A 22,805-nucleotide genomic window follows, 5' to 3' on the forward strand; every position below is an offset into this window, starting at 1 on the left:
CAACATCTGCAAAGATTTTGTATGTTCTCTGTGTCTGCGTGGGTTTCCTCCGGGTCCTCCGGTTTCCTCCCACACTCCAAAAAATTACTGGTAGGTTGATTAGACTGTGAGGTCCATTGGGGAGAGGGACCAATATTTTCTGAAAGCAGACACTTGCCCCATTTTCAAAATTGCATCAAAGATTTTATAGACATAGGCGCCTTCATGCAATTTTGATTCCAATTGAAACATTTTATTAAAAATGCTTAAAATTTGACTTTGATGGCAAAAAATTTGATCCAAACAGAAAATGTTTACCTTCACATCTCCTAAATGTAATACATGGACATTTGTAGAGTTTACAAATGTGCCCTATTGATATGTTCACATAAATAAATCCACATAATATCACTAAAACTGTAATAACTAGATATCTGCTTTTCAGCTAGACATTTATTAGACAGTCGCAACCTGCAAAATATATCAATAAAACAGAATAAAAAGTAAAGGCGCCATAAAACCTATATAATTTTGAAAACAGACAACCAGGCGATGCCTTTGGCAATTAAGATTCAAAATTTCCTCTAAAATATGTACAAATCCAGATACTTATATAAAGAAAATCTACTTTCCTAAAAAAGTAAGATGTGAGGAGATCATACAAACCCCACACCAATATATTCACCAAAATATGCAGCAAAGGGAACTGCAGAAAATTCACACAGACGTATCATTGTCTGTTCCTTAGACAATGGTAACCCAAATAAATAACTATATATCCATAAACCTCTCTAATGAGATAATAAAAGTCACTTTTAGATGTGCGCCATTGTATTAGCTGCACAATAACAGAACCCTCCGCGCTTCATAAGAATGAGAGTGAGAACGTCATAACATGGGTGTAAATAATGGAGGATGATGGGAAATAAAAACTTTATTCCAGGACATGTGTGTGTTTTTGGTGTTACATTTAACTTTATGGACATGTTCTGGTCGCAGTGTAGTCACATTAGGCAAGAGGATTGAATGTTCATCGTATCAGTCAATTTTCCCAACAAAAAATAACTATCACAAAATAAAAGAGAATAGGAGATAAAGGGCCACATTTATCACTTTTGTGCGCCGAAGTGTAGTAGTTGCGCCTAAATTCTGGCGCACTGTTTTCCAGAATTATCACAAGCTACAACCGTCTGTGATAAGTTAATTTCCTGCCTCTTATTAATCACTTTACTTTAACACAGTTTAGGCGCAATTTTGGCGCAGTTAAGGCGTAATGTTAGATTCGGGCACTTACATGTGATCCTGCTACAAGCTCCTCTCAGCAGGGGCTTCTCCTGGAGGGGATCCCCCAGTGCTGATCTTCTGCTGCACCCCTGTAATTCTGCACAGTATCCCCCTCAGATACACTGGTGATACTGTGCAGAATTACATGGGGGACACTTGTCAGTACTATCTGCAACATTCTGTATTGTTCTCTTCTCTGTTTCTGTGAGCTCAGGATTCTGCAGAATGTTTTGTAAATAGAAGGTGATGAACTGTAAATAGAGTCTGCAGCTCCTGTCTGCAGAGTATCTCATGTCTGTATGATCTGTTCTAGTGTCTGTATTATCTGTTCTAGTGTCTGGCAGAGCTTCGCTGCTAGAAATGAGCTGTTCTGCACAGGGACTCAGTGCTTTCTTCTCAGTTAACGCCACCTTCGGGCTGGAGTGTTTTTGCGCCTAAACGAAAAATCGCAAGTGATGAATATCATTAGGCGCAGCAAAACATCTGGATTGCTAGGATAAATGAGGGAAAGCTGGTTATTTTTGCTGCGCAGCTAGTTTGGCGTTTAATCGCAAAAATGGCACAAAAACGGTGCGCCTGAAGTAAAGGCGCAAAAACAACAGAAAAAAAACTATTGATACATGTGGCCCAAAGTGTTTTCTTTGATAGTTCTGCATAGAGAAGGGTTAAAAACATGAATATTAGTTGATATTATCCCTTCACTTTATATGTTACTACATTTTGAGAATATTTCCATTATCTGTGAGGTGCAGCAGCTCCTTTGTGCAGCAAATGCTCCCTGCAGCCTGATGGCTAAGAATCTGGATTGGGGGGGGGGGTTAATTTCAGGGGGCTGTATCTCTGGCTCTGTGACACATAGAACCTTACTTCTTTTTTCCTATGAAAGAGTCTCCTCTTTTATATGAATCTAAATTTATGTTTCTAAAATGTAGGAAAACTGAGATATTAACTGCTGTTGGGAGTGATTTTTATATATAAAAATGGCACCTGATATTCTCACTTTAAATTTGAATATCTCTGGATCCATAGAGATTCTCCCCTTTCTCCCAGGGGCCCTGGGCAATTGCCACCTTTGCCTACCCAAAGCGCCGGCCCTGGTTTGCTGCATAACAAACTGTACTTCCTTCTGCCGGTATTTTATATTTCATGTCTTGTAATGGGACAAAAATTCCAAATGTGCAAAAATAGACAAGAAAACACACCTGCACCATATTATTGTGGGCTTTGTTGTTACAGCTTTCAAATGATGCCTCTACTTTATTCTTTGTGTCATACTGACATAAATGAATATGGGGATACCAAATTTACATAGCTTTAATTAGTTTTAATAGATGTAATCATTCTTAATTTCACAATATTCTGAGGGCAATAACTTTTTCATACTTTGGTGTATGGAGCTATGTAAGGTGACGTTTTTATGGCTGCAAAGTTTCCGTAACCAGTTTCCCACCTGTTTTTATATTTTAATAGATGAGGAATTTTGGGATGCAGCAATGTTGTGATTTTTTTTCCGCTTATTTTTCACTAAATATATATTCAAAAAATGTTATTCATACATTATATAGTCATTACAAACCCGAGTGAACTTTTTCAAGTCTTTCCACAGAGTGCTGTATCAAAGCATATTAATGGAAAGTTGAGGATAAGGAAAAGAATAACCGCAGCCTTGATAGGATTGTTAAGAAAAGCCATTAAATATATGGGGAAAATTCACAAGGAGTGGACTGCTGCTGGAGTCAGTGCTTCAAGAGCCACCACACACAGACCTATCCAGGACATGGGCTGAAAGTCTCCATGAGCTTATCGCCTCTATGCCATGCTGCATTGATGCATGAGGCCTTAATAAGTATTCAGTGTGTTAACTGTACATTTTTTTCATTTGCCCAGGATTTCTGTTTTTAAAATGTGTTAATATTTGTTTAATAATCAAAGTTTCTGAGGTAATGAGGTTTTCCTTAGCTGCAAGACATAATCATCAATATTAACATAAATAAACTATAAAAAGTTGACTTCTTTGTAATGACATAATTTATGGGTCTCACTTTTTGAATTGAATTGCTGTAAAGAAAAATTACTCTTTGCTCATGCCACCAGGGGCAGACTGGTCATTAACTCCGACCAGTCTGAGTGATCTAGTCAACCAAGGATGCTTGTCCTTAGTTACCTACAAGGTTTATAGCGTTTCTTTTTTTGTAGCGCAGGCCGTGGTTTCAGCACTGCATCCTCCAGCATGCTGTTGCAATGCGCAATTGCTGGTATCCGTGGGCGCGTAGCCATGACTCTGCCTACTTCATTTGATTCCACCCACAAAATAGGGCCACTTTTAGAATTTTTTCCAGGGCCTGTTTTATTTCCCAGTCTGTCCCAGAATGCCACGGTAACTGCATTGGCCTCAGGATTCAAGAGGTTAAACAGTCTGTATCGGGATATTCATTCCGATCTGGACTGTTGAAGCAGGTGCACGAGCTGGAAACCCTTGCAGGACTGAGGCTAGGCTGTCGACCTAGCCTAAGGCCCTTTGGTGACTATTTTAAATGGCTTTCCAAGTTTTATGATTGTGTAATACTCATTTTCTAAAGGATGCATTCCAGTAAATGAGCTCTGCTGAAATTCTGTGATTATTCATTTATGAAATATCCTTGTAATGTTATTTTGCTTTAATATTGCAATACCCTTTTAAGATTTTAATAGCTTAAATAATACATAAGTTTTCATCATACATTTGACACATCTGTAGTAAAGGTGACAAACTTTTATTAGACAAAAATGCTTCTTTCTTTTGTTATGTCATTACCTTACCCTGATTATTGTTCCTTTTGCTTAGTGATGTATTTGAAATGACTTCATTTTATGAGAGCTGCCAATTATCTCAAGAAGCCAGGAAAGGATTTCTGAATATCAATGAAACTATAGAGGCAGAGAATGACAATACGGAAAATTATGACACTGTTCAATTGCCTGTCAAGTTTGAAAAGTAAGACATAATTGAGATCTCTTGATTTATACCAGTTTTAGTAATGTGTTAATTCCTAACACATTGTCACTCCTCTCCTCCTCAGGTACAAATTTGTTGAATTTCCTCATTTATGCCACTATATTTGCAAATAGGTATGCAGCCAACTGTATTATTCCTCCTTAGGCTCCATCTTCTTAATAATATATTATCATCCTGCTGCCTGAGGCCTGCAGCTATTTTGGACCTGTATCACCTGCCTCATACAACTAAGGAGGTCTACAGTGAGCTCAAGGGAAGAGCAAGCCAGTACAATAACACTCTAGGGCAGGGAATTGGAAGCCAGCTTCTACTAAAATATATCTCTGTTATGTTTATATAGGAATTAAGATTGAGACCTTTGGTCAGATACAAAAAAGCATAATTAGATTGCATCACCTTAGTCAAAAGAAAATAATTAAAGGACATCTACCACCATTTTCTGGTTGGTAGACTGCCCCATACCGCACGCATGTTACCTGCTGCTGACACGGAAGCCTCTTTTCGCTTCCTCAGTGGCCTCCGTTACATCTAGAAAATAAGTTTTTATAATTAGTCAAATGAGCTGATGGTGCTCAGGGTCATGTCTGACAAGCGCCTCCTGCTTCCTCTGAAAACCTAATTTACTCATTCCACACACTGACCCCCACCACCACCACCACTACTTTGCCTCATTGCCATGCGGCCAGACATCCGCTTACGTCATCCGGCTGTATGGAAGTTTCACATAGCCAGGAGATTTTCTATCTTGCGTAGCTCAAAGGTATCCTGTGCAACTGTGCGAGAATTCCAGGCAGCCGGATGACGTCACCGGCTGTCTGGCAGCGATGGTAGATATGAGCGGTGTGTGACAATGAGGCGGAGGGCGGGGGCATGAATAAATTAGGTTTCACAGGAGCCAGTAGGCGCTCGTCGGACATGACCTTGAGCGCCTCCGGCTCATTTGAATAGTTAGAAAAGCTTTTCTAGATGTAGCGAAGGCCCCGGAGGAAGCGAAAAGAAGCTCCCCCATGGGCAGCAGGTAACGAGGGTGCAATATAAGACCGTCTACCACCAAGAAAATGTTGGTAGTTGTCCTTTAAATAAGCTAATCGGGGTTATTGATGTCTTTTGTTGCTGATGGTAGCTACTTTTCCTTTTACTCTCTGCAGAAAAGACTATCTTCCTCAGGTAACTCCCAAGATGTTTCTTCTGGAATGGTGCAGAAAAGAAAAATTGCCTCAGCCAGTTTATTATACAGTAAGTTTATCAAAGTTTTTTATTATTACATGAAGAAAAAGCCTTCGGATTTACTACATACATCAAAACTATTATAAACTAACTTTGGGTACTTAAATGAATACTTATGTAAATAACAAAACAACCATCAGGAATAGTACTAGGAACTATGGATCAGCACTGTATTTCTAGAAAAAATGTTTATTAACAATGAGAATAGTAGCTCGTAGTGTTTTTCCACCTTTTCACCTATACTTGTATTGATCCTAAATTACAACTAATAGAGATAAACACCATACTTTAAAGAGGACCTGTCACCAAGAAATTTGCCACTAGGAGCTGCTTACTAAAGTAATTAGTTAAGTAAAGTAGTGCTAAAACAAACGACACAGTGTTAGAATGATAGCATTATCGGAAACCTCCGATAATGCTATCTAACACTGCGGCGGATTACAATGTAAACGTCGAACCGCTCTTAAAGCGGTCCGGTGTATTCATGAGGGGGCGGTTCAGGGCGCTGCCTCTTCCCCAGATCACCCTGCTTGCTCCTTAGGCCGGTGGTGACTGCTGCGCGTCATGCAGCAGTCACCGCCCCTAAACTTGCCCACCATTCTGCCCCCTCATGAATACACCGGATCGCTTTGACAGCGGTCCGGCGTTTACATTGTACTCCACCACAGTGTTAGATAGCGTTGTCGGAGGTTTTCGATAACGCTATCATTCTAACACTGCTGCGTTTGTTTTAGCACTAGGAGCTGCTTACTTTAGTAAGCAGCTCCAAGTGCCAAATTGCTGGTTGACAGTTCCTCTTTAAAGGAAACCTACCATTTCAGATCGTCGGTGTAAGCTGTAAACACCGAGCACCAGCTCAGGGTGAGCTGGTGCCGGTGCTTAGCTTCGTTAGTGTTATAAACCGCGGTATCGCGGTTTTACCACTTTTTAAACTTTATAGCAGAAACTGCTTCGGCGCTGCGTGTGCGCGATCGTGCGCACACCTACATAGGAAATGCCGCGCGCAGCGCCGAAGCGTCTTCTGCTATAAAGTTTAAAAAGTGTTAAAACCGTGATACCGCGGTTTATAACACTAACGAAACTAAGCACCGGCACCAGCTCACCCTGAGCTGGTGCTCGGTGTTTACAGCTTACACCGACGATCTGAAATGGTAGGTTTCCTTTAACACTCTGGATGGCCTCCCTGGTTACACTCCCTGCCAACTAAGACACTTATCAACCTCCTGACACGGCCCTATTTTTGGAATCTGACATATGTCAATATAAGTGGTTATAACTTTGGAATCTTTTAACGTATCCAGGTGATTTTTGAGATTTATGGTGGCATGATTTTTAAGCATTCTCTCATTTATGTTGGATGTAGAGATGAGCGAACATACTCGTCCGAGCTTGATGCTCGTTCGAGCATTAGCATACTCGAAACTGCTCGTTGCTCGGACGAATACTTCGCACGCTCGAGAAAATGGCATTTCCCGCCGTTTTGCTTTTTGGCGGCCAGAAACAGAGCCAATCACAAGCCAGGAGACTCTGCACTCCACCCAGCATGACGTGGTACCCTTACCCTGTGTCTGGATGCCGCTAGGGAGAGAGCTGCTGCTGGTCAGGGAAAGCGTTAGGGTGTTCTATTAGAATAGTGTTAGGCAGGAGTGATTCTACAATAACCCAACAGCCCATCTTAGGGCTACAATAACGTTATACATTTTTTTTTATTTGCTTGTGGCTGGGCTTGCTGGCACTAGTAGTGCAGCTAGTACCATTTGCAGGGGGACTTGCTACCGTTGTGTTTAGCTCTTAGTGACACACATATCCACCTCAAACACCAAAGTGGGACAATTTATTAGGGGTTTGATTAGAATTAGGCAGAGTCTGCTGATTTATTTTTTTTTTACCTTTATTTCATTTTATAGCTCAAACTCATCTTGCAAAGCAGTGTGCTTTCAGTGTAGGCTACAAAATAATAGCCATAGGAGAACCCCAACGGCTAACTTAGGCCTACAATAACGTTATATTTTCCTTTTTTTTGTTTGCTTGTGGCTGGGCTTGCTGGCATTAGTAGTGCAGCTAGTACCATATTGTGAGGAATTTGCTGGGAGACCTGCGACCGTTGTGTTTAGCTCTTAGTGACACGCATATCCACCTCAAACACCGAAGTGGGACAATTTATTAGGGGTTTGATTAGAATTAGGCAGAGTCTGCTGATTTATTTATTTTTTACCTTTATTTCATTTTATAGCTCAAAGTCATCAGGCACAGCACAAAATCCAGTTGTGTGCTGTCAGTGTAGGTTAGAAACTAGCCATAGCAATAGGATAGCATCGTTTTGTTAAAAAAAAAAAAAAAATTAAAAGTTTACACTTTAATTTGGAAAATGTTTAACCCGAGGGCTTGGGGTAGAGGACGAGGGCGTGGACGTGGGCGTCCAACTACTGCAGGGGTCAGAGGCCGTGGTCCTGGGCGGGGTGAGACACCACCTGCTGATGAGGGAGCAGGGGAACGCCGCAGAGCTACACTCCCTAGGTTCATCATGTCTCAAGTTACTGGGACTAGTGGTAGAGCACTGTTGAGGCCAGAACAGTGCGAAAAGGTGATGTCGTGGATTGCGGACAATGCTTCTAGCCATTTGTCCACCAGTCAGTCTTCCACGCAGTCCACCCATGTCACCGAAATCAGCACTCCTCCAGCTCCTCCACCTCAGCCTCCTTCCCCCCAGTCTGCCCCCTCCCAGCAAAATTTGGCATTTGAACCGGCATACTCTGAGGAACTGTTTTCTGGACCCTTCCCACAGTCACAAACCACTTGTCCGGTTGCTGCTAAGCAATTTTCCGATGCCCAGGTTTTCCACCAGTCGCAGTCTGTGGGTGATGATGACATTATTGACGTAGTGGAAGAAGTGTGTAAAGAGGTGTCGGACGATGAGGAGACACGGTTGTCAGACAGTGGTGAAGTTGTTGTCAGGGCAGGAAGTCCGAGGGGGGAGCAGACTGAGGGATCGGAGGATGATGAGGTGACAGACCCAAGCTGGGTTGATAGAGCGGGTGAACACAGTGCTTCTGAGACGGAGGCGAGTCCTATAGCAGAACAGGTTGGAAGAGGCAGCGGTGGGGCCAGATGGAGAGGCAGGGCCAGAGCTGGTGCATCAGCGCCAAATGTTGCCTGTAGTCAAGCTCCCGTGGCGAGGGATAGATTTTCAGAAGTCTGGAGGTTCTTTAAAGAAACACCGGATGACCGACGGACTGTGGTGTGCAACCTTTGCCAAACCAGGATCAGCAGGGGTTCCACCACTACTAGCTTAACTACCACCAGTATGCGCAGGCATATGAATGCTAAACACCCCACTCACTGGCACCAAGCCCGTTCACCTCCGGCCGTGCACACCACTGCTCCTTCCCCTGTGTCATCTGCTAGTCAGCCCCCTGCCCAGGACCACGGCCCAAACACCTCCCGTGCGAAAACCCCATCTTCGCCTCCACAGCATCCACCAGCGGTCAGCTCTCCATACCCCAGACGCTGGAGCGCAAAAGGAAGTATAGCGCAACCCACCCACACGCCCAAGCCCTCAACGTCCACATCTCCAAGTTACTTAGCCTGGAGATGCTGCCCTATAGGCTGGTAGAGACCGAGGCCTTTCGAAACCTCATGGCGGCGGCCGCTCCTCAGTATTCGGTCCCCAGCCGCCACTACTTTTCCCGATGTTACGTCCCAGTCCTGCACAAGCACGTGTCAGAGAACATCATCCGTGCCCTGACCAACGCCGTTTCTGACAAGGTCCACCTGACCACGGACACATGGACGAATGCTGCCGGGCAGGGCCACTATATATCGCTGACGGCACATTGGGTTAACTTGGTGGAGGCTGGGACCGAGTCTGACCCTGGGGCTGCTCATATATTGCCGACGCCGAGGATTGCAGGGCCTACCTCGGTCCAGGTCTCAAAGGCCTACTATGCCTCCTCCTCCTCCCACCCCTCCTCCACCTCCTCCTCCTCCGAATTACCATCCGTGGGCATGGCCCCATCAGTCGGTAGCTCTAGGCACAGCAGCAGTGCCATCGCTAAGCGACAGCAGGCGGTGCTCAAACTGCTGAGCCTAGGCGATAAAAGGCACACCGCCCAAGAGCTATTGCAGGGCATCACGGCGCAGACTGATCTGTGGCTGGCACCGCTGAACCTGAAGCCAGGCATGGTTGTGTGTGACAACAGCCGTAACCTGGTGGCGGCTCTGCAACTCGGCAGACTGACACATGTGCCATGCTTGGCCCATGTGTTAAATCTCATAGTTCAGCGTTTCCTCAAGACATACCCCAATCTGTCTGATTTGCTCACGAAGGTGCGCCGCATCTGTGCGCATTTCAGGAAGTCCAGCACAGATGCTGCCACTCTCAGGGCAGCGCAGCGCTGCCTCCAACTGCCCGCTCACCGACTGTTGTGCGACGTGCCCACGAGGTGGAATTCAACATTAACCATGTTATCCAGAGTTTACCAGCAGCGCAGAGCGATTGTAGACTGCCAGATGTCAACTTCCACCAGAACTGGTAGTCAGGTCAGTCAGCTTCCTCAAGTCTACAATGAGGAGTGGACGTGGATGTCTGATATCTGTCAGGTGCTGAGTAACTTTGAGGAGTCAACACAGATGGTCAGTGGCGATGCCGCCATCATCAGCCTCACCATCCCGCTGCTTGGCCTGTTGAAAAACTCTCTGGTCAGCATGAAGTCGGAAGCTTTGCGCTCGTCACGAGAGACGGGGGAAGAAGATTCCCTTGTTGATAGCCAAAGCACCCTTTGGTCTGTTTCTCAGCGCATATCGGAGGAGGTGGAGGAGGAAGAGGAGGAGAATGTTGGCGAGACAGAAGAGGGGACCATTGTTCAGTCCTTCACTGGAGGAGGAGGAAATGGGCAGTCAGGCCAGTGAGGGGAGTGAATTTTTGCGCGTTGGGACTCTGGCGCATATGGCAGATTTCATGCTAGGCTGCCTATCCCGTGACCCTCGCGTTCAAAGAATTTATTCCAGCACCAATTACTGGGTATTCACTCTCCTGGACCCACGGTACAAGCAAAATCTTTCCACTCTCATCCCTGGAGAGGAAAGGAGTGTGAGAATGCATGAATACCAGCAGGCCCTGGTGCACAAGCTGAAACAGTATTTCCCTTCTGACAGCGCTAGCGGCAGAGGGCGTACTTCTGCGGGACAAGTAGCGAGGGAGAGTAGGCGAGCAGGCAGCTTGTCCAGCACTGGCAGGGGTACGCTTTACAAGGCCTTTGCCAGTTTTATGTCACCCCAGCAAGACACTGTCACCTGTCCCCAGTCTCGGCAGAGTAGGGCTGATCTTTACAGAAAGATGGTGAGGGAGTACGTAGCTGACCATACCGTCCTAAATGATCACACAGCTCCCTACAACTACTGGGTTTCAAAGCTGGACATGTGGCACGAACTGGCGCTGTACGCCTTGGAGGTTCTTGCCTGCCCTGCCGCTAGCGTGTTGTCCGAGCGGGTTTTCAGTGCAGCTGGTGGCATCATCACCGATAAGCGTACATGCCTGTCGACTGACAGCGCTGACAGGCTGACGCTTATCAAGATGAATAAAGCCTGGATTTCTCCGGATTTTCATTCTCCAACAGGTGAAAGAAGCTCAACTTGAATAATGTATGCACTCCTCCTCCTCATTGTCCTCCTTCTCCTCCTCTTTGGACACTAAAGCATAGGAAACTGGCTATTTTTTGCCAGGGCCAACTGGCTCTAGCTATAGTATTTAATTTTTCTGGAGGGCCTCTGTTTTAAGCATTTTTTGGGAGTGCCACATACAGGCACTAAATCTATTTAATTTTTCTGGAGGACCACCTACCTGCTCCTCTGGTTTGAAAACTTTTTTGGACTGCCACATACAGGCACTCAATTTATTTAATTTTTCTGGAGGACCACCTACCTGCTCCTCTGCTTTGAAAACTTTTTTGGACTGCCACATACAGGCACTATCCAAATTAAATTGTCTCCATAGCAGCCTCCACATGTCGTCTTTTTAGCTGGTTCACACGTTGTCTCCATTGCTACCTCCACACGTCATCGCCATAGCTGCCTCCAAAAGTCGTCCATATAGCTGCCTCCATACATGGTCTCCTTATCAAACGAACTGTGTCAGGCAGAATTTTGGGTTGTTTTCATGGCTTCCACATCAAACTTGTTAACTTTGTCGCCACCCTGCTGTGTAATCCACAAAATATACTGGCAAACTTTTATCATTTACCAATATTATTTCAGCGCTTCTTGCGCATCTGTTTACATTCCCCTCACCCGCCATATCCTAAACTTATAAGAACGCTACTACACTTGATCTTATACAAAAGGTTCTTAGAAGTGCTGTTTGGGGAGTAGCCTAGAGACAGGGGCTTGGATTGGCGAAAGCTCGCCTGGCTGCGGAGCGCCAGCTCCATCTCAAGATCCAACTAACATAGTTTTAACTGCAGCACCTTTAATCTACTACTAGTTCACTGCCTCCATACATCGTCCCCTTATCAAACGAGCTGTGTCAGGCAGAATTTTCAGGTGTTTCACCAGATACATAGTGGAACGCGGCCCATTGTCGCCGCCATGCTGGAGACCTGAAGTTGCAATCATAGCAGCGCAATATGGATGCCCCATACTGTCGCTCTTAATCATGGAACCATTTCCGTAAAAACAATTAAAAATAGAACCACTATGCTATTCCATTATTCCTAGGTGAAATATTCAAATGACCCGGCCTGCTTTGAAAATTATAATTTTTTCAAAGTAAACGCTTCTGGCCCCCAGGCCCATTTTGGGTGGGGAGGAGCCGAGAGACAGGGGCTTGGACAGGCGAAAGCTCGCCTGGCAGTGGACCGCCAGCTCCATCCCAAGATTAGGCAGCCTCAGAGGCATCCATGCATGCTGCCCCTGCTGTTTCCTGTCCATTTTGCCTCCACGATCCTCCACAGCGTCCACCAATGTCTCATTTCAACTCTCTATACCCCAGCCGCTGGAGCACGAGAGGATATGCAGCACATCATCCCCTTATCAAGCGAGCTGTGTCAGGCAGAATTTTCAGGTGTTTCACCAGATACATAGTGGAATTCGGCCCATCTGTCGCGCCATGCTGGAGACCTGAAGTTGCAATTATAGCAGCGCAATATGAATGCCCCATACTGTCGCTCTTAATCATGGAAGTCGTCTCCATGGCTGCCTCCACATGTTGTCCCCTTATCAAAAGAGCTGTGTCAGGCTCATTTTTCGGGTGTTTCACCAGATACGTTATGGAACTTGGTCACTATGTCGCCACCATGCTGTGTTATCGACTAAATATACCGTCAACCTTTTGTTCACATAGGAAATCATTTCACCTCCTTTGGTGAAACCTGAGTCCATTTAGGGTATGTCGTCATGACACTCTCTAGCCTGCCACTGCTGCCGCTGCCTCTGCATGCCGTCCCTTATAGTGTCAGGGTCAATTATTGTATGTTTTAGATGCTATCTAGCCTCATTCGGTCACTCTGTCATGGCCATGCTGTTGCCCATAATTTTGGCATAATGGTGTGATTAAGCAGCCTCAGAGGCATCCATGCATGCTGCCCCTGCTGTTTCCTGTCCATTTCCATCCTTTTCTGAGGTTCCCAGGTGTTTGGCCAAGCTTCCCTGTGCAGAGCCTTGGTCCCCTTGAAAAATGCTCGAGTCTCCCATTGACTTCAATGGGGCTCGTTATTCGAGACGAGCACTCGAGCATCGGGAAAAGTTCGTCTCTAGTTACAAGCCTTTTACGGATGTAAACATTTGATAACCTTTGCCTATACAAATGCTTTTGTATAATTGGATTTAGTATTTATTGTACTGATGTAAGACTTTAATGCTACCAACAACTTGTCTACATTCTTTGATGTAATACTTGTACTTGTAATCCATTGTTACAATAAAACTGAGTTTAAAAAAAAAAAATATATATATATATATATATATATATATAAATATATATATATATATATTTAACCCCTTCCCGACATTTGACGTACTATTACTGCATAGCGGGAGGTGCGTTCCCGCAAAATGCAGAAGCTGCGGGTGTCGGCTATATATTATAGCCGACACCCGCCTCTAACACACCGCGGTCGCCCTCACCGCGGCGTATCAGGGGCATTTAGCTGGAGGGGCTGCGCGATCTCCTTCCAGGTGCCGGGTCCCTGCCTTCCGGCTGTGACACACTGAGCATGCGCAACATCAGTGGATCACTTGTTCAAGCTAACCTGTAAAAGTAAAGAAAAAAAGTAAAAAACACTAATTAAACACACTTTTGAATAAAAAGAATTAATTAAATAAAGTTAAAGTCCCCTAAACACAAACATTCGCTATACACTAATATACACTTTATATCTAATAAAGTGAAAAAATCTGAAAATCGCCAAAATACCCCACATATTTGGTATCGCCGCGTCCGTAACAATCTGTACAATAAGTCAGAAACATTATTGGACCCGTGCGTAAAAACAAAACGCTAAAAACTCGCCAAAAATGTACATTTTCATAAAATCCCTTCACAAAAATGTTCCAAAAAGTGATTAAAAAAAATTATGTGCACCAAAATGGTACCACTGAAAAGGACAACTCAACACGTAAAAAAATAAGCCTTAAACCAGCTCTGTCAACCAAAAAATATTAAAGTTATATCTCCGAAAAGATGGCGATGCAAAAACAAATGAGATTTTCTTTAAATTCGTTTTTTTCCTGTAAAATTGTAAACTATATAAAACTATATAAATGAGGTATCACTGTAATCGTAGTGATCTATAAAATAAAAATATTATAGTATTTTTAGTGTACGGTGTACGACCCCCAAAATATACAAAAAAAAAGAAACCCAAAACAATTTTCTTTTCCTCCATACATTAAAGAGTTAATAAAATCTCATCAAAAAGCTACAGCCCCACTAAAATGAAGTATTTGTAAAGTGCATCTCATGTTGCAAAAAATAAGCCCTTATATGTCCAAATATCCAAAAAAAATAAAGATTTTATAGCCATTATAAAGTGACAATGCATAATCTGCTCTGAATGGCGCGGGTTCCCTTCGATGCCCTGGCGTGTGCCCATACAGCGGGTTACCACCACATGGGGTATTGTTATACTCAGGAGAGATTGGGTGTCAAATTTTGTGGAGCGTTTTGGTATTTTATCCACTGAGAATTTGTACATTTTATGAAAAACACATTAATTTAGTAAAAAAAAAATTTATTTCAAAATTGCATCCGATTTTGTTTTAACCCCTGTAAACCAATTAAAGGGTTAACAAACTTCATAAAAGTTGTTTTACGTACATTGAGGGGTGTAGTTTCTATAATGGAGTAATTTATGGGGTTTTATTTTTATTTAGGCCTCTCAAAGTGACTTCAAACCTGAGCAGGGCCCTCAATAGCAGGATTTTGCTTTTTTTATGAAAATGTGAAGAATTGCACCTGACGTTCAAAGCCCCATAACGTCTTACAAAAATGATAGTATGTATAAAAACCACGGAGGTATAAAGTAGACATTCAGTGAATGTTAGTTATTAGGTTTTTTGGTGTGATGACTCATGTGTGGAAAAAGTAGAACATTTTGAATTTCGAAAATTGAGAATTTTTCCAAATTTTCACCAAATATCTGATTTTCTCATAAATAAATGCAAAACATACCACCAAAATTTCACTAACATGAAGTACAATGTGTCATGAGAAAACAATTTCGAAATCACTTGGATATGTTAAAGCGTTCCGAAGTTTTAACCACTTATAGTGACACAGGGCAGATTTGAAAAAATGGGCCGTGTCAGGAAGGTGAAAAGTGGCTTCAGCGTTAAGGGGTTAATAATGAATTTTTGTATCAAATACAATAAGTATTTATCATATTGTGTGTTCTGTATCGTGAAGGGTTATTTCATGCCTTTGTTTCATGTGCTCTTCACTGCTTTTTAAGCTTGTATATTTGTGCATAATATTTATTTAAATTATTTAACACATTTAATTTATTTCTTTAGGTTCAGAGATCACTTGATAAATTTTTTCACTCTGTGGTCACAGTGGATGAAAAGAAATTCTGTTCGACTCTGTGGTGAGTTTGGAATGAGTAATTCTTTAAATGACCTGTTCAGAATTTAGGGTATTGGGAAATGTTTTTAACCCCTTAACGCTCTGCGCCGTAGCTCTACGGCGCAGAGGTATAAGGGATGTATGAAGAGGGCTCACGGGCTGAGTCCTCTTCATACAGAGGTGGGGGTTGTTGCATATTGCAGCAAACCCCCACCGCTAATAACCGCGGTCGGTGCTTGCACCGATCACGGCTATTAACCCTTTCAACGCCGCCGGCAAAGTCGCCGGCGGCGTTTAAAAGACGGCGTGGCGCGCGGGCGGCGCCATCTTTATTACGATCGCCGCGCCCCTGAACATCATCGGGGGGCGGCGATCGGTTGCCATGGTAGCCTCGGGTCTTCGTTTGATCTGGCATCTGCAGATTCGTTACAATGAGCCAGTGGCTCATTGTAATGAATGTGCTGTAAAAATGCCATATATTGCAATACAGAAGTATTGCAGTATATGGTAGGAGCGATCTGACTATCTAGGGTTAATGTACCCTACATGGTCTAAAAAATTGTGGAAAAAAAAATTAAAAAAAAAAAGTTTAAAAAATAAAAAAAAAATTAATAAAATATTAAAAGTTCAAATCACCCCCCTTTCCCTAGAATGGATATAAAACATAATAAACAGTAATAATCACAAACATATTAGGTATCGCCGCGTACCAAAATGCCCGATAAAAACCGTTACGGGCGGCGGTGACCTCCGAGGCGGGAAATGGCGCCCAAATGTCCGAAATGCGACTTTTACACCTTTTTACATAACATAAAAAATGATCAAAATGTCGCACAGACCTCAAAATGGTAGCAATGAAAATGTCTCCTCATTTCGCAAAAAATGACCCCTCACACATCTCCGTGCGCCAGTGGGTGAGAGACTGGGTGAATGGCTGGACCATTTCCTCCAGCCTATTACCAGAGTCACCCCCTCTTTTATACGAGACACAAAACATTTGTTAAGAATCATGAGAAGTTTTGAATGGCAGGAGGATTTTAAATGGGCGTCCTGCGATGTAACTGCCTTATATTCTTCTATCCCGCACGAATTAGGTCTTTCCCTTTTGCGGAGACACTTGGATAGGTATAGTACATACAGTACAACCTTAAAAGAATACTTAATTCTTACCACCGGATTTTTACTCCAAAACAACTTTTTCATTTTTGATGGCACTTATTATTTGCAAGTGGAGGGGGCCCCAATGGGAGCGAAATTTTCCCCCTCCCTTGCTAACATTTATATGTCGCAATGGGAGGAGACATACATTTTTTCACCCTCCAACCCGCACCGGGAGTCTGTAATCTGGTTTGGTCGATATATAGACGACCTGGTATGGGTGTGGAGGGGTACAGAATCTGTGTTCGCAGAATTTGTTAATTATCTTAATAATAATTCAATGAACCTCAAATTTACATTTATGTTTGGAGGGAACAAAATCCCGTTCCTGGACGTTACCCTAATTGGAGAACAAAATAGGGTCAGAGTTGTGCCCTATAGAAAAGAAATGTCTAGGAACACTACCTTGCTAGCGTCCTCATGCCATCCTCCCCATGTAACACGAAACATACCCTATGGAGAATTAATACGCCTCAGGAGAAATTGCTCCGACGATGTTGATTATGAGAAGGAGATGGAAAGTCTCAAAGGTAGACTTAATCAGAGAGGGTATTGCAATATCACAGTAGAAAAAGCCATAAATAAAATACACAATTTGAAACAGGAGGATTTACTAACGGACAAATTGGAACAGAGAGGATTAAATGTCAGTAATGTTGTAAGAGATAAAAAAAAGAGAGAGAGTAAGTCCCCTATCATCTTCTCCACAACATACAGCAAGCAATATAGGGACATAACTAGAATAGTTCAGAAATATGTCCCGATTTTACTACAGGATCCGACTCTCCATGATCTATTGAATGATGGTGTCAAATGTGTGGCCAAGAGAGCTCCCACGATAGGCAGTGTTCTCTCACCAAGTTTATTTAAAAGCCAAAAAACCAACACGACATGGTTAAGTACCAAGGGCTGCCATAAATGTGGACACACACTTTGTAAGGCCTGTAGACACATAACAAGTGACACCAACATAACTTCCTTCAGCACGGGCAAGAGCTACCCTATTCAGTCATACCTTAATTGCAATACCAATAATGCCATTTATTCTATCAAATGTAATATGTGTAAGACACAATACATAGGACACACTACGGGTCCTCTAAAAACTAGGATCCGCAGACATCTGTTAGACATCACTAATGATTCAGTTGGTATCTCAGCAGCGTCGAGACACTTTAGAGAAATACATGGCAAATCTACCCGACACTTTACATGGACGGGTTTTGAAAAGGTTACACTTCCAATTAGGGGTGGTAATATGAAGAGAAAATTATTAAACAGGGAGAGTTATTGGATTTTTGTTTTGGAGAGCAGGATACCACATGGTATGAATAAGAGACAGGACATCATACTGACATACTAAGAGTCATTTTAACCCTGTATTGTTTGAGTAAGAGACAGGACATCATACTGTCATATTAAGAGTCATTACAACCCTGTATTGTATTTTCTACTGCAGTATTTTGCATATTTTCGTATATTTGATCTTATACTCCCTCTACTCCTTCTGTTGCTTTGTTAACCATTTGTTTACAATTTGTTTACATTTTGAGATTATATATGTATTGTATTTTCTACTGCAGTATTTTGCATATTTCGCATATTTGATCTTATACTCCCTCTACTCCTTCTGGTGCTTTGTTAACAATTTGTTTACAATTTGTTTACATTTTGAGATTATATATGTTAATATGGCTTAACTCGCTTTGGCAACCTAATGACAAAAGATCATCCTCAGTGTATTGGTGCATGCAATAGTAGACACAATATCTAGATGTTCAGTAAGAATGTATTTTTCTATTTCCCTAGTACATTGAATTTTATGTCTAGCTAACATGTGTTTTTCCTGTATGAAACAGTGACAATTTTTATAGATGCTCCCTTTTTTTAAATTACTTACTCACCTATGAATTTTGATCCCGGGTAGTGCTTCCGATCACGCAGACCCGACATTAGTGGTTCGCAATTTATTGGAGGCACGGCCCGTTGTCTGATCTTTATACAATATTTTGGTTGTTCCGTTGCTAGGCTACGTTCCCGGTCATGTGGCTTGGACATGTGACCGTGGGGGCGGCACCTTTCCGGTCATGTGGCCTGGTCATGTGACCGTAAGACGCGGCCCGGTCTCCGAGCAACCACACAGGAAGGAGGGCGTTTCCCCTCTCTTACTCATTTAACAGAGTACTATAAAGGTGAGCGTATTTCCATACAGCAGACAGGTTAAGATTAAGACGGGGAACCGTCGAAACGCGTCTACCGTTGTTGTCTCCTCATGTTGTTTGAATTTTATTCAATAAAGAAGAAGAATTTGGCATATTACCCCTGTGGAGTGTTTCGTTGTCGTGCTGGTTCCACGTTGATTCACTTATGCTACATGGCTATGGTTCGCCTTTTCCGAGCACCAGGACATTGCCACAGTGAGAGTACGGCCAAGACGGTCTGAAGGTTGGGTGAGCCGGCTTTATTTTCGTTACCTTTTACTATTCATAGTGGAGGTGAATCCCATTTTTATTTGAAAGTATGAAAAAGTTATTAGCGTCAGAAGATGGCAAAAAAATTTTTTTCTTTTTTGTACACATTCATTTAATTTTTGAAAATGTATTAAAACACAATAAAACCTATATAAATTTAGTATCACCTCGATCGCACCGAACCAAAGAATAAAGTAGGCGTGTTATTTGGAGCGAAGAGTGAAAGTCGTAAAAACTGAGCCCACAAGAACGTGACGGTTTTTTTCAATTTTTCCACTTTTGGAATTTTTTTTTTCAGCTTCGCAGTACACGGCATGTTAAAATAAATAACATTACGGGAAAGTAAAATTTGTTACGTTTGATAGGACAGTAATTTAGGGAGATTGTCCAGTAGAGCGCCTTGAGTTGGAAAAAAGTTAATTTCAATCTAGGACAAGTTATTCACACCAACCTCTCTTGCCATTTCAGTGTCTTTCCCTTGTAAGCAACATTTGATAACATGATTAGAATGTGGCTTGTTATAGATTTGAAAAAAACAGTACTAAAGCAGGCAATCACCAGGGTAAAAAGAGAAAAAGGGGCATTGGTTTTTTTTCCCATAAAACATCTTTTCATCGATAGTGCACTTCTACTTGTTATGTAGTAAACACAATCAAAGCATTGAAGAGAAGAAATAAGGAAGGTGGAGTGGCACTTGCCATTTCCCATGAGGCTTCTTCACTGTAGTAACTATCACGGTTGCAGGGGATCCAGCCATCAGTCTTAAAAAAACCTATCTATAATCACTTCTGGCTTCTTCTCCCCGACCCGCTGCTCCATCTTCTGCTCTTCCAGCCCGGGCCCATCACTATGATCACTATACATCATAGTGTATGCGCCGCGTGTGCCTTTACACTATTTGGTCACACTGCCGTGCAGGGGCGGACTGGGAATTTAAAACGGCCCTGGAAAAAACTATAAAAGTGGCCCCATTTTATGGGTGGAGTCAAAATAAGTGGGCGTGGTCAGATAATGTGGGTGGGGTTATAACAGACAAATTGTTGGTAGATGGTCTTAATGCAAAACAAGAACATGTTTTGCTAGTAAGTGAATCTAATGCGCAAAGAATGTGACCTGTCAATCATTAAATGATGCAAACACAGAACCCGGTAAGCCTTAAATAACTTTCCCCTGTGCCATACATGTACAAGTCAGAGAGAATATATTGATACTGCCTCCTATGTACAAGAATAATGCTACAATAACACATTCAATCCTGCCTTCTATATACAAAATAAAACTACTACAATACCTTCTCCCATATACAAGCCAACTACTTTAATACTGTCCCCATGTACAAGAATATAACTACTATAATACTGCTCCTATGTACAGGAATATAACTACTATAATACTACCCCCTATGTACAGGAATATAACTACTATAATACTGCCCCCTATGTACAAGAATATAACTACTATAATACTGCCCCCTATGTACAAGAATACAACTACTGTAATACTGCCACCTATGTACAGGAATATAACTACTATAATACTGTCCCCTATGTACAAGAATATAACTACTATAATACTGCCCCCTATGTACAAGAATATAACTATAATACTGCCCCCTATGTACAGGAATATAACTACTATAATACTGCCCCCTATGTACAGAAATATAACTACTATAATACTACATATTTACACAGAAGCGAACATGCAAAAAATCAGTATTTATCATATACAGCTACAGAAAACACATGAGATCCTCACCTATTGCATCCAGTGAAATCAGGTGACGTTTCCTCTGATTGTTCTCGTTCCTCTTCTCCATTAGTTCCACCATCACCTTGTCTCTTCCTCCAGGTACACAGCTTTCCTGCACAGTTTACCACACAGACGTCTTATGTTCTGCACTTTCCCATTGTCCCTTCTGCTACTTCTGTGCCCCAAATACTGTAATAGAGCCCCCTAAAATATTAGCACTACACAAATAGTGCCCCAAAATGTAAGGATAATGTATTTCTTCTTTCTCTCCTTTAACCTCCTTAACCCCCCCACCCCAGTATTGATAGAGCTCCGACTATGACCCAGGTGTAATAATAATGGCCCTGACCTACCCCAGTCATAAAATTAATGCCCCCAGACATAGAATTAATGGCCCCAGCCTACCCCAGACATAGAATTAATGGCCCCAGCCTACCCCAGACATAGAATTAATGGCCCCAGCCTACCCCAGACATAGAATTAATGGCCCCAGCCTGCCCCAGACATAGAATTAATGGCCCCAGCCTACCCCAGACATAGAATTAATGGCCCAATCCTACCCCAGACATAGAATTAATGGCCCCAGCCTGCCCCAGACATAGAATTAATGGCCCTAGCCTGCCCCAGACATAGAATTAATGGCCCCAGCCTGCCCCAGACATAGAATTAATGGCCCCAGCCTGCCCCAGACATAGAATTAATGGCCCCAGCCTGCCCCAGACATAGAATTAATGGCCCCAGCCTGCCCCAGACATAGAATTAATGGCCCCAGCCTGCCCCAGACATAGAATTAATGGCCCCAGCCTGCCCCAGACATAGAATTAATGGCCCTAGCCTGCCCCAGACATAGAATTTATACCCCCAGCCTACCCCAGACATAGAATAATGCCCCCCAGACATCTAATTAATGCCCCCTGCTAGCTCCAGATATACAATAATGTCCCTGCCATATAATTTATGCCCTCTGCCAGCCCCAGATATAGAATGCGCCCCCCCCCCTGCCCAGACATATCATTAATGCCCCCTGCCAGCCCCAGATATAAAATAATGCCCCCACCATATAATTAATGCCCCCTGCCAGCCCTAGATATAGAATAATGTCCCCTGCCTTCCCCAGACATATAATTAATGCCCCCTGCCAGTCCTAGATATACAATAATGCCCCCCCAGACATATAATTTATGCCCCTTGCCAGCCCTAATGCCCCCCCAGACATATAATTTATGCCCCCTACCAGCCCCAGGTATATATTAATGCCCCCTGCCAGCCCCAGATATAGAATAATGCCCCCCGCCCCAGACATAATTTATGCCCCCTGCCCCAGACATATAATTTATGCCCCTTGCCAGCCCTAATGCCCCCCCCTGCCCCAGACATATAATTAATACCCCCTGCCCCAGACATATAATTTATGCCCCCTGCCAGCCCTAATGCGCAGATGCGCTGCGTCTGTGTACTAATCAATAGTACCTGCATCCTACGATGCAGGTACTATAGATTAGATGAAAAATTGTAGGGAGTACGGACCGGCCCCGCACCAGCTCCGGACCGGCCCACCGGGAAGATTCCGGCAGACCGCCCCTGCCCGCCGTGTCATGGTGTATGCGTCTGTGTTGCAAAGAGAAACAGGTTCTTTGGATTTCGTGTTATAGAACAAGAAAAATTACACAATCAACAATATTTAAAAGGTTTATTGCAATGCAAAAGTACATAAAGAGTTAAATAAAATGTAATACTCACAACACTGTCAACTTTCATTGATGAGCTCCGGCACACAAATCTTCACGGGCTTATCAACTTACAACACTGTCCAACATCATTGATGACCTTCCGGCATGTAGGGATCTTCACGGACTATCACCTAGCGGCAGACTTACAGACT

General features: G+C 43.0%; 1 protein-coding gene across 4 annotated transcripts in view; it reads left to right on the forward strand.

Annotated features, from left to right (window-relative positions):
• DUS2 (dihydrouridine synthase 2) overlaps positions 1 to 22,805 on the forward strand; it is a 301,883-nt gene that overhangs the window by 261,391 nt on the left and 17,687 nt on the right. For all 4 annotated transcript variants that reach the window (XM_072117777.1, XM_072117780.1, XM_072117778.1 and 1 more), the window contains 3 exons: positions 4,088 to 4,237; positions 5,407 to 5,494; positions 15,491 to 15,564. In XM_072117777.1, coding sequence (XP_071973878.1) covers positions 4,088 to 4,237; positions 5,407 to 5,494; positions 15,491 to 15,564 — 312 coding nt within the window. The remainder of the gene's footprint in view (positions 1 to 4,087; positions 4,238 to 5,406; positions 5,495 to 15,490; positions 15,565 to 22,805) is intronic.

This window comes from Engystomops pustulosus, chromosome 7 (genome assembly GCF_040894005.1).
Source record: "Engystomops pustulosus chromosome 7, aEngPut4.maternal, whole genome shotgun sequence".
NCBI classification, from domain to species: domain Eukaryota; kingdom Metazoa; phylum Chordata; class Amphibia; order Anura; family Leptodactylidae; genus Engystomops; species Engystomops pustulosus.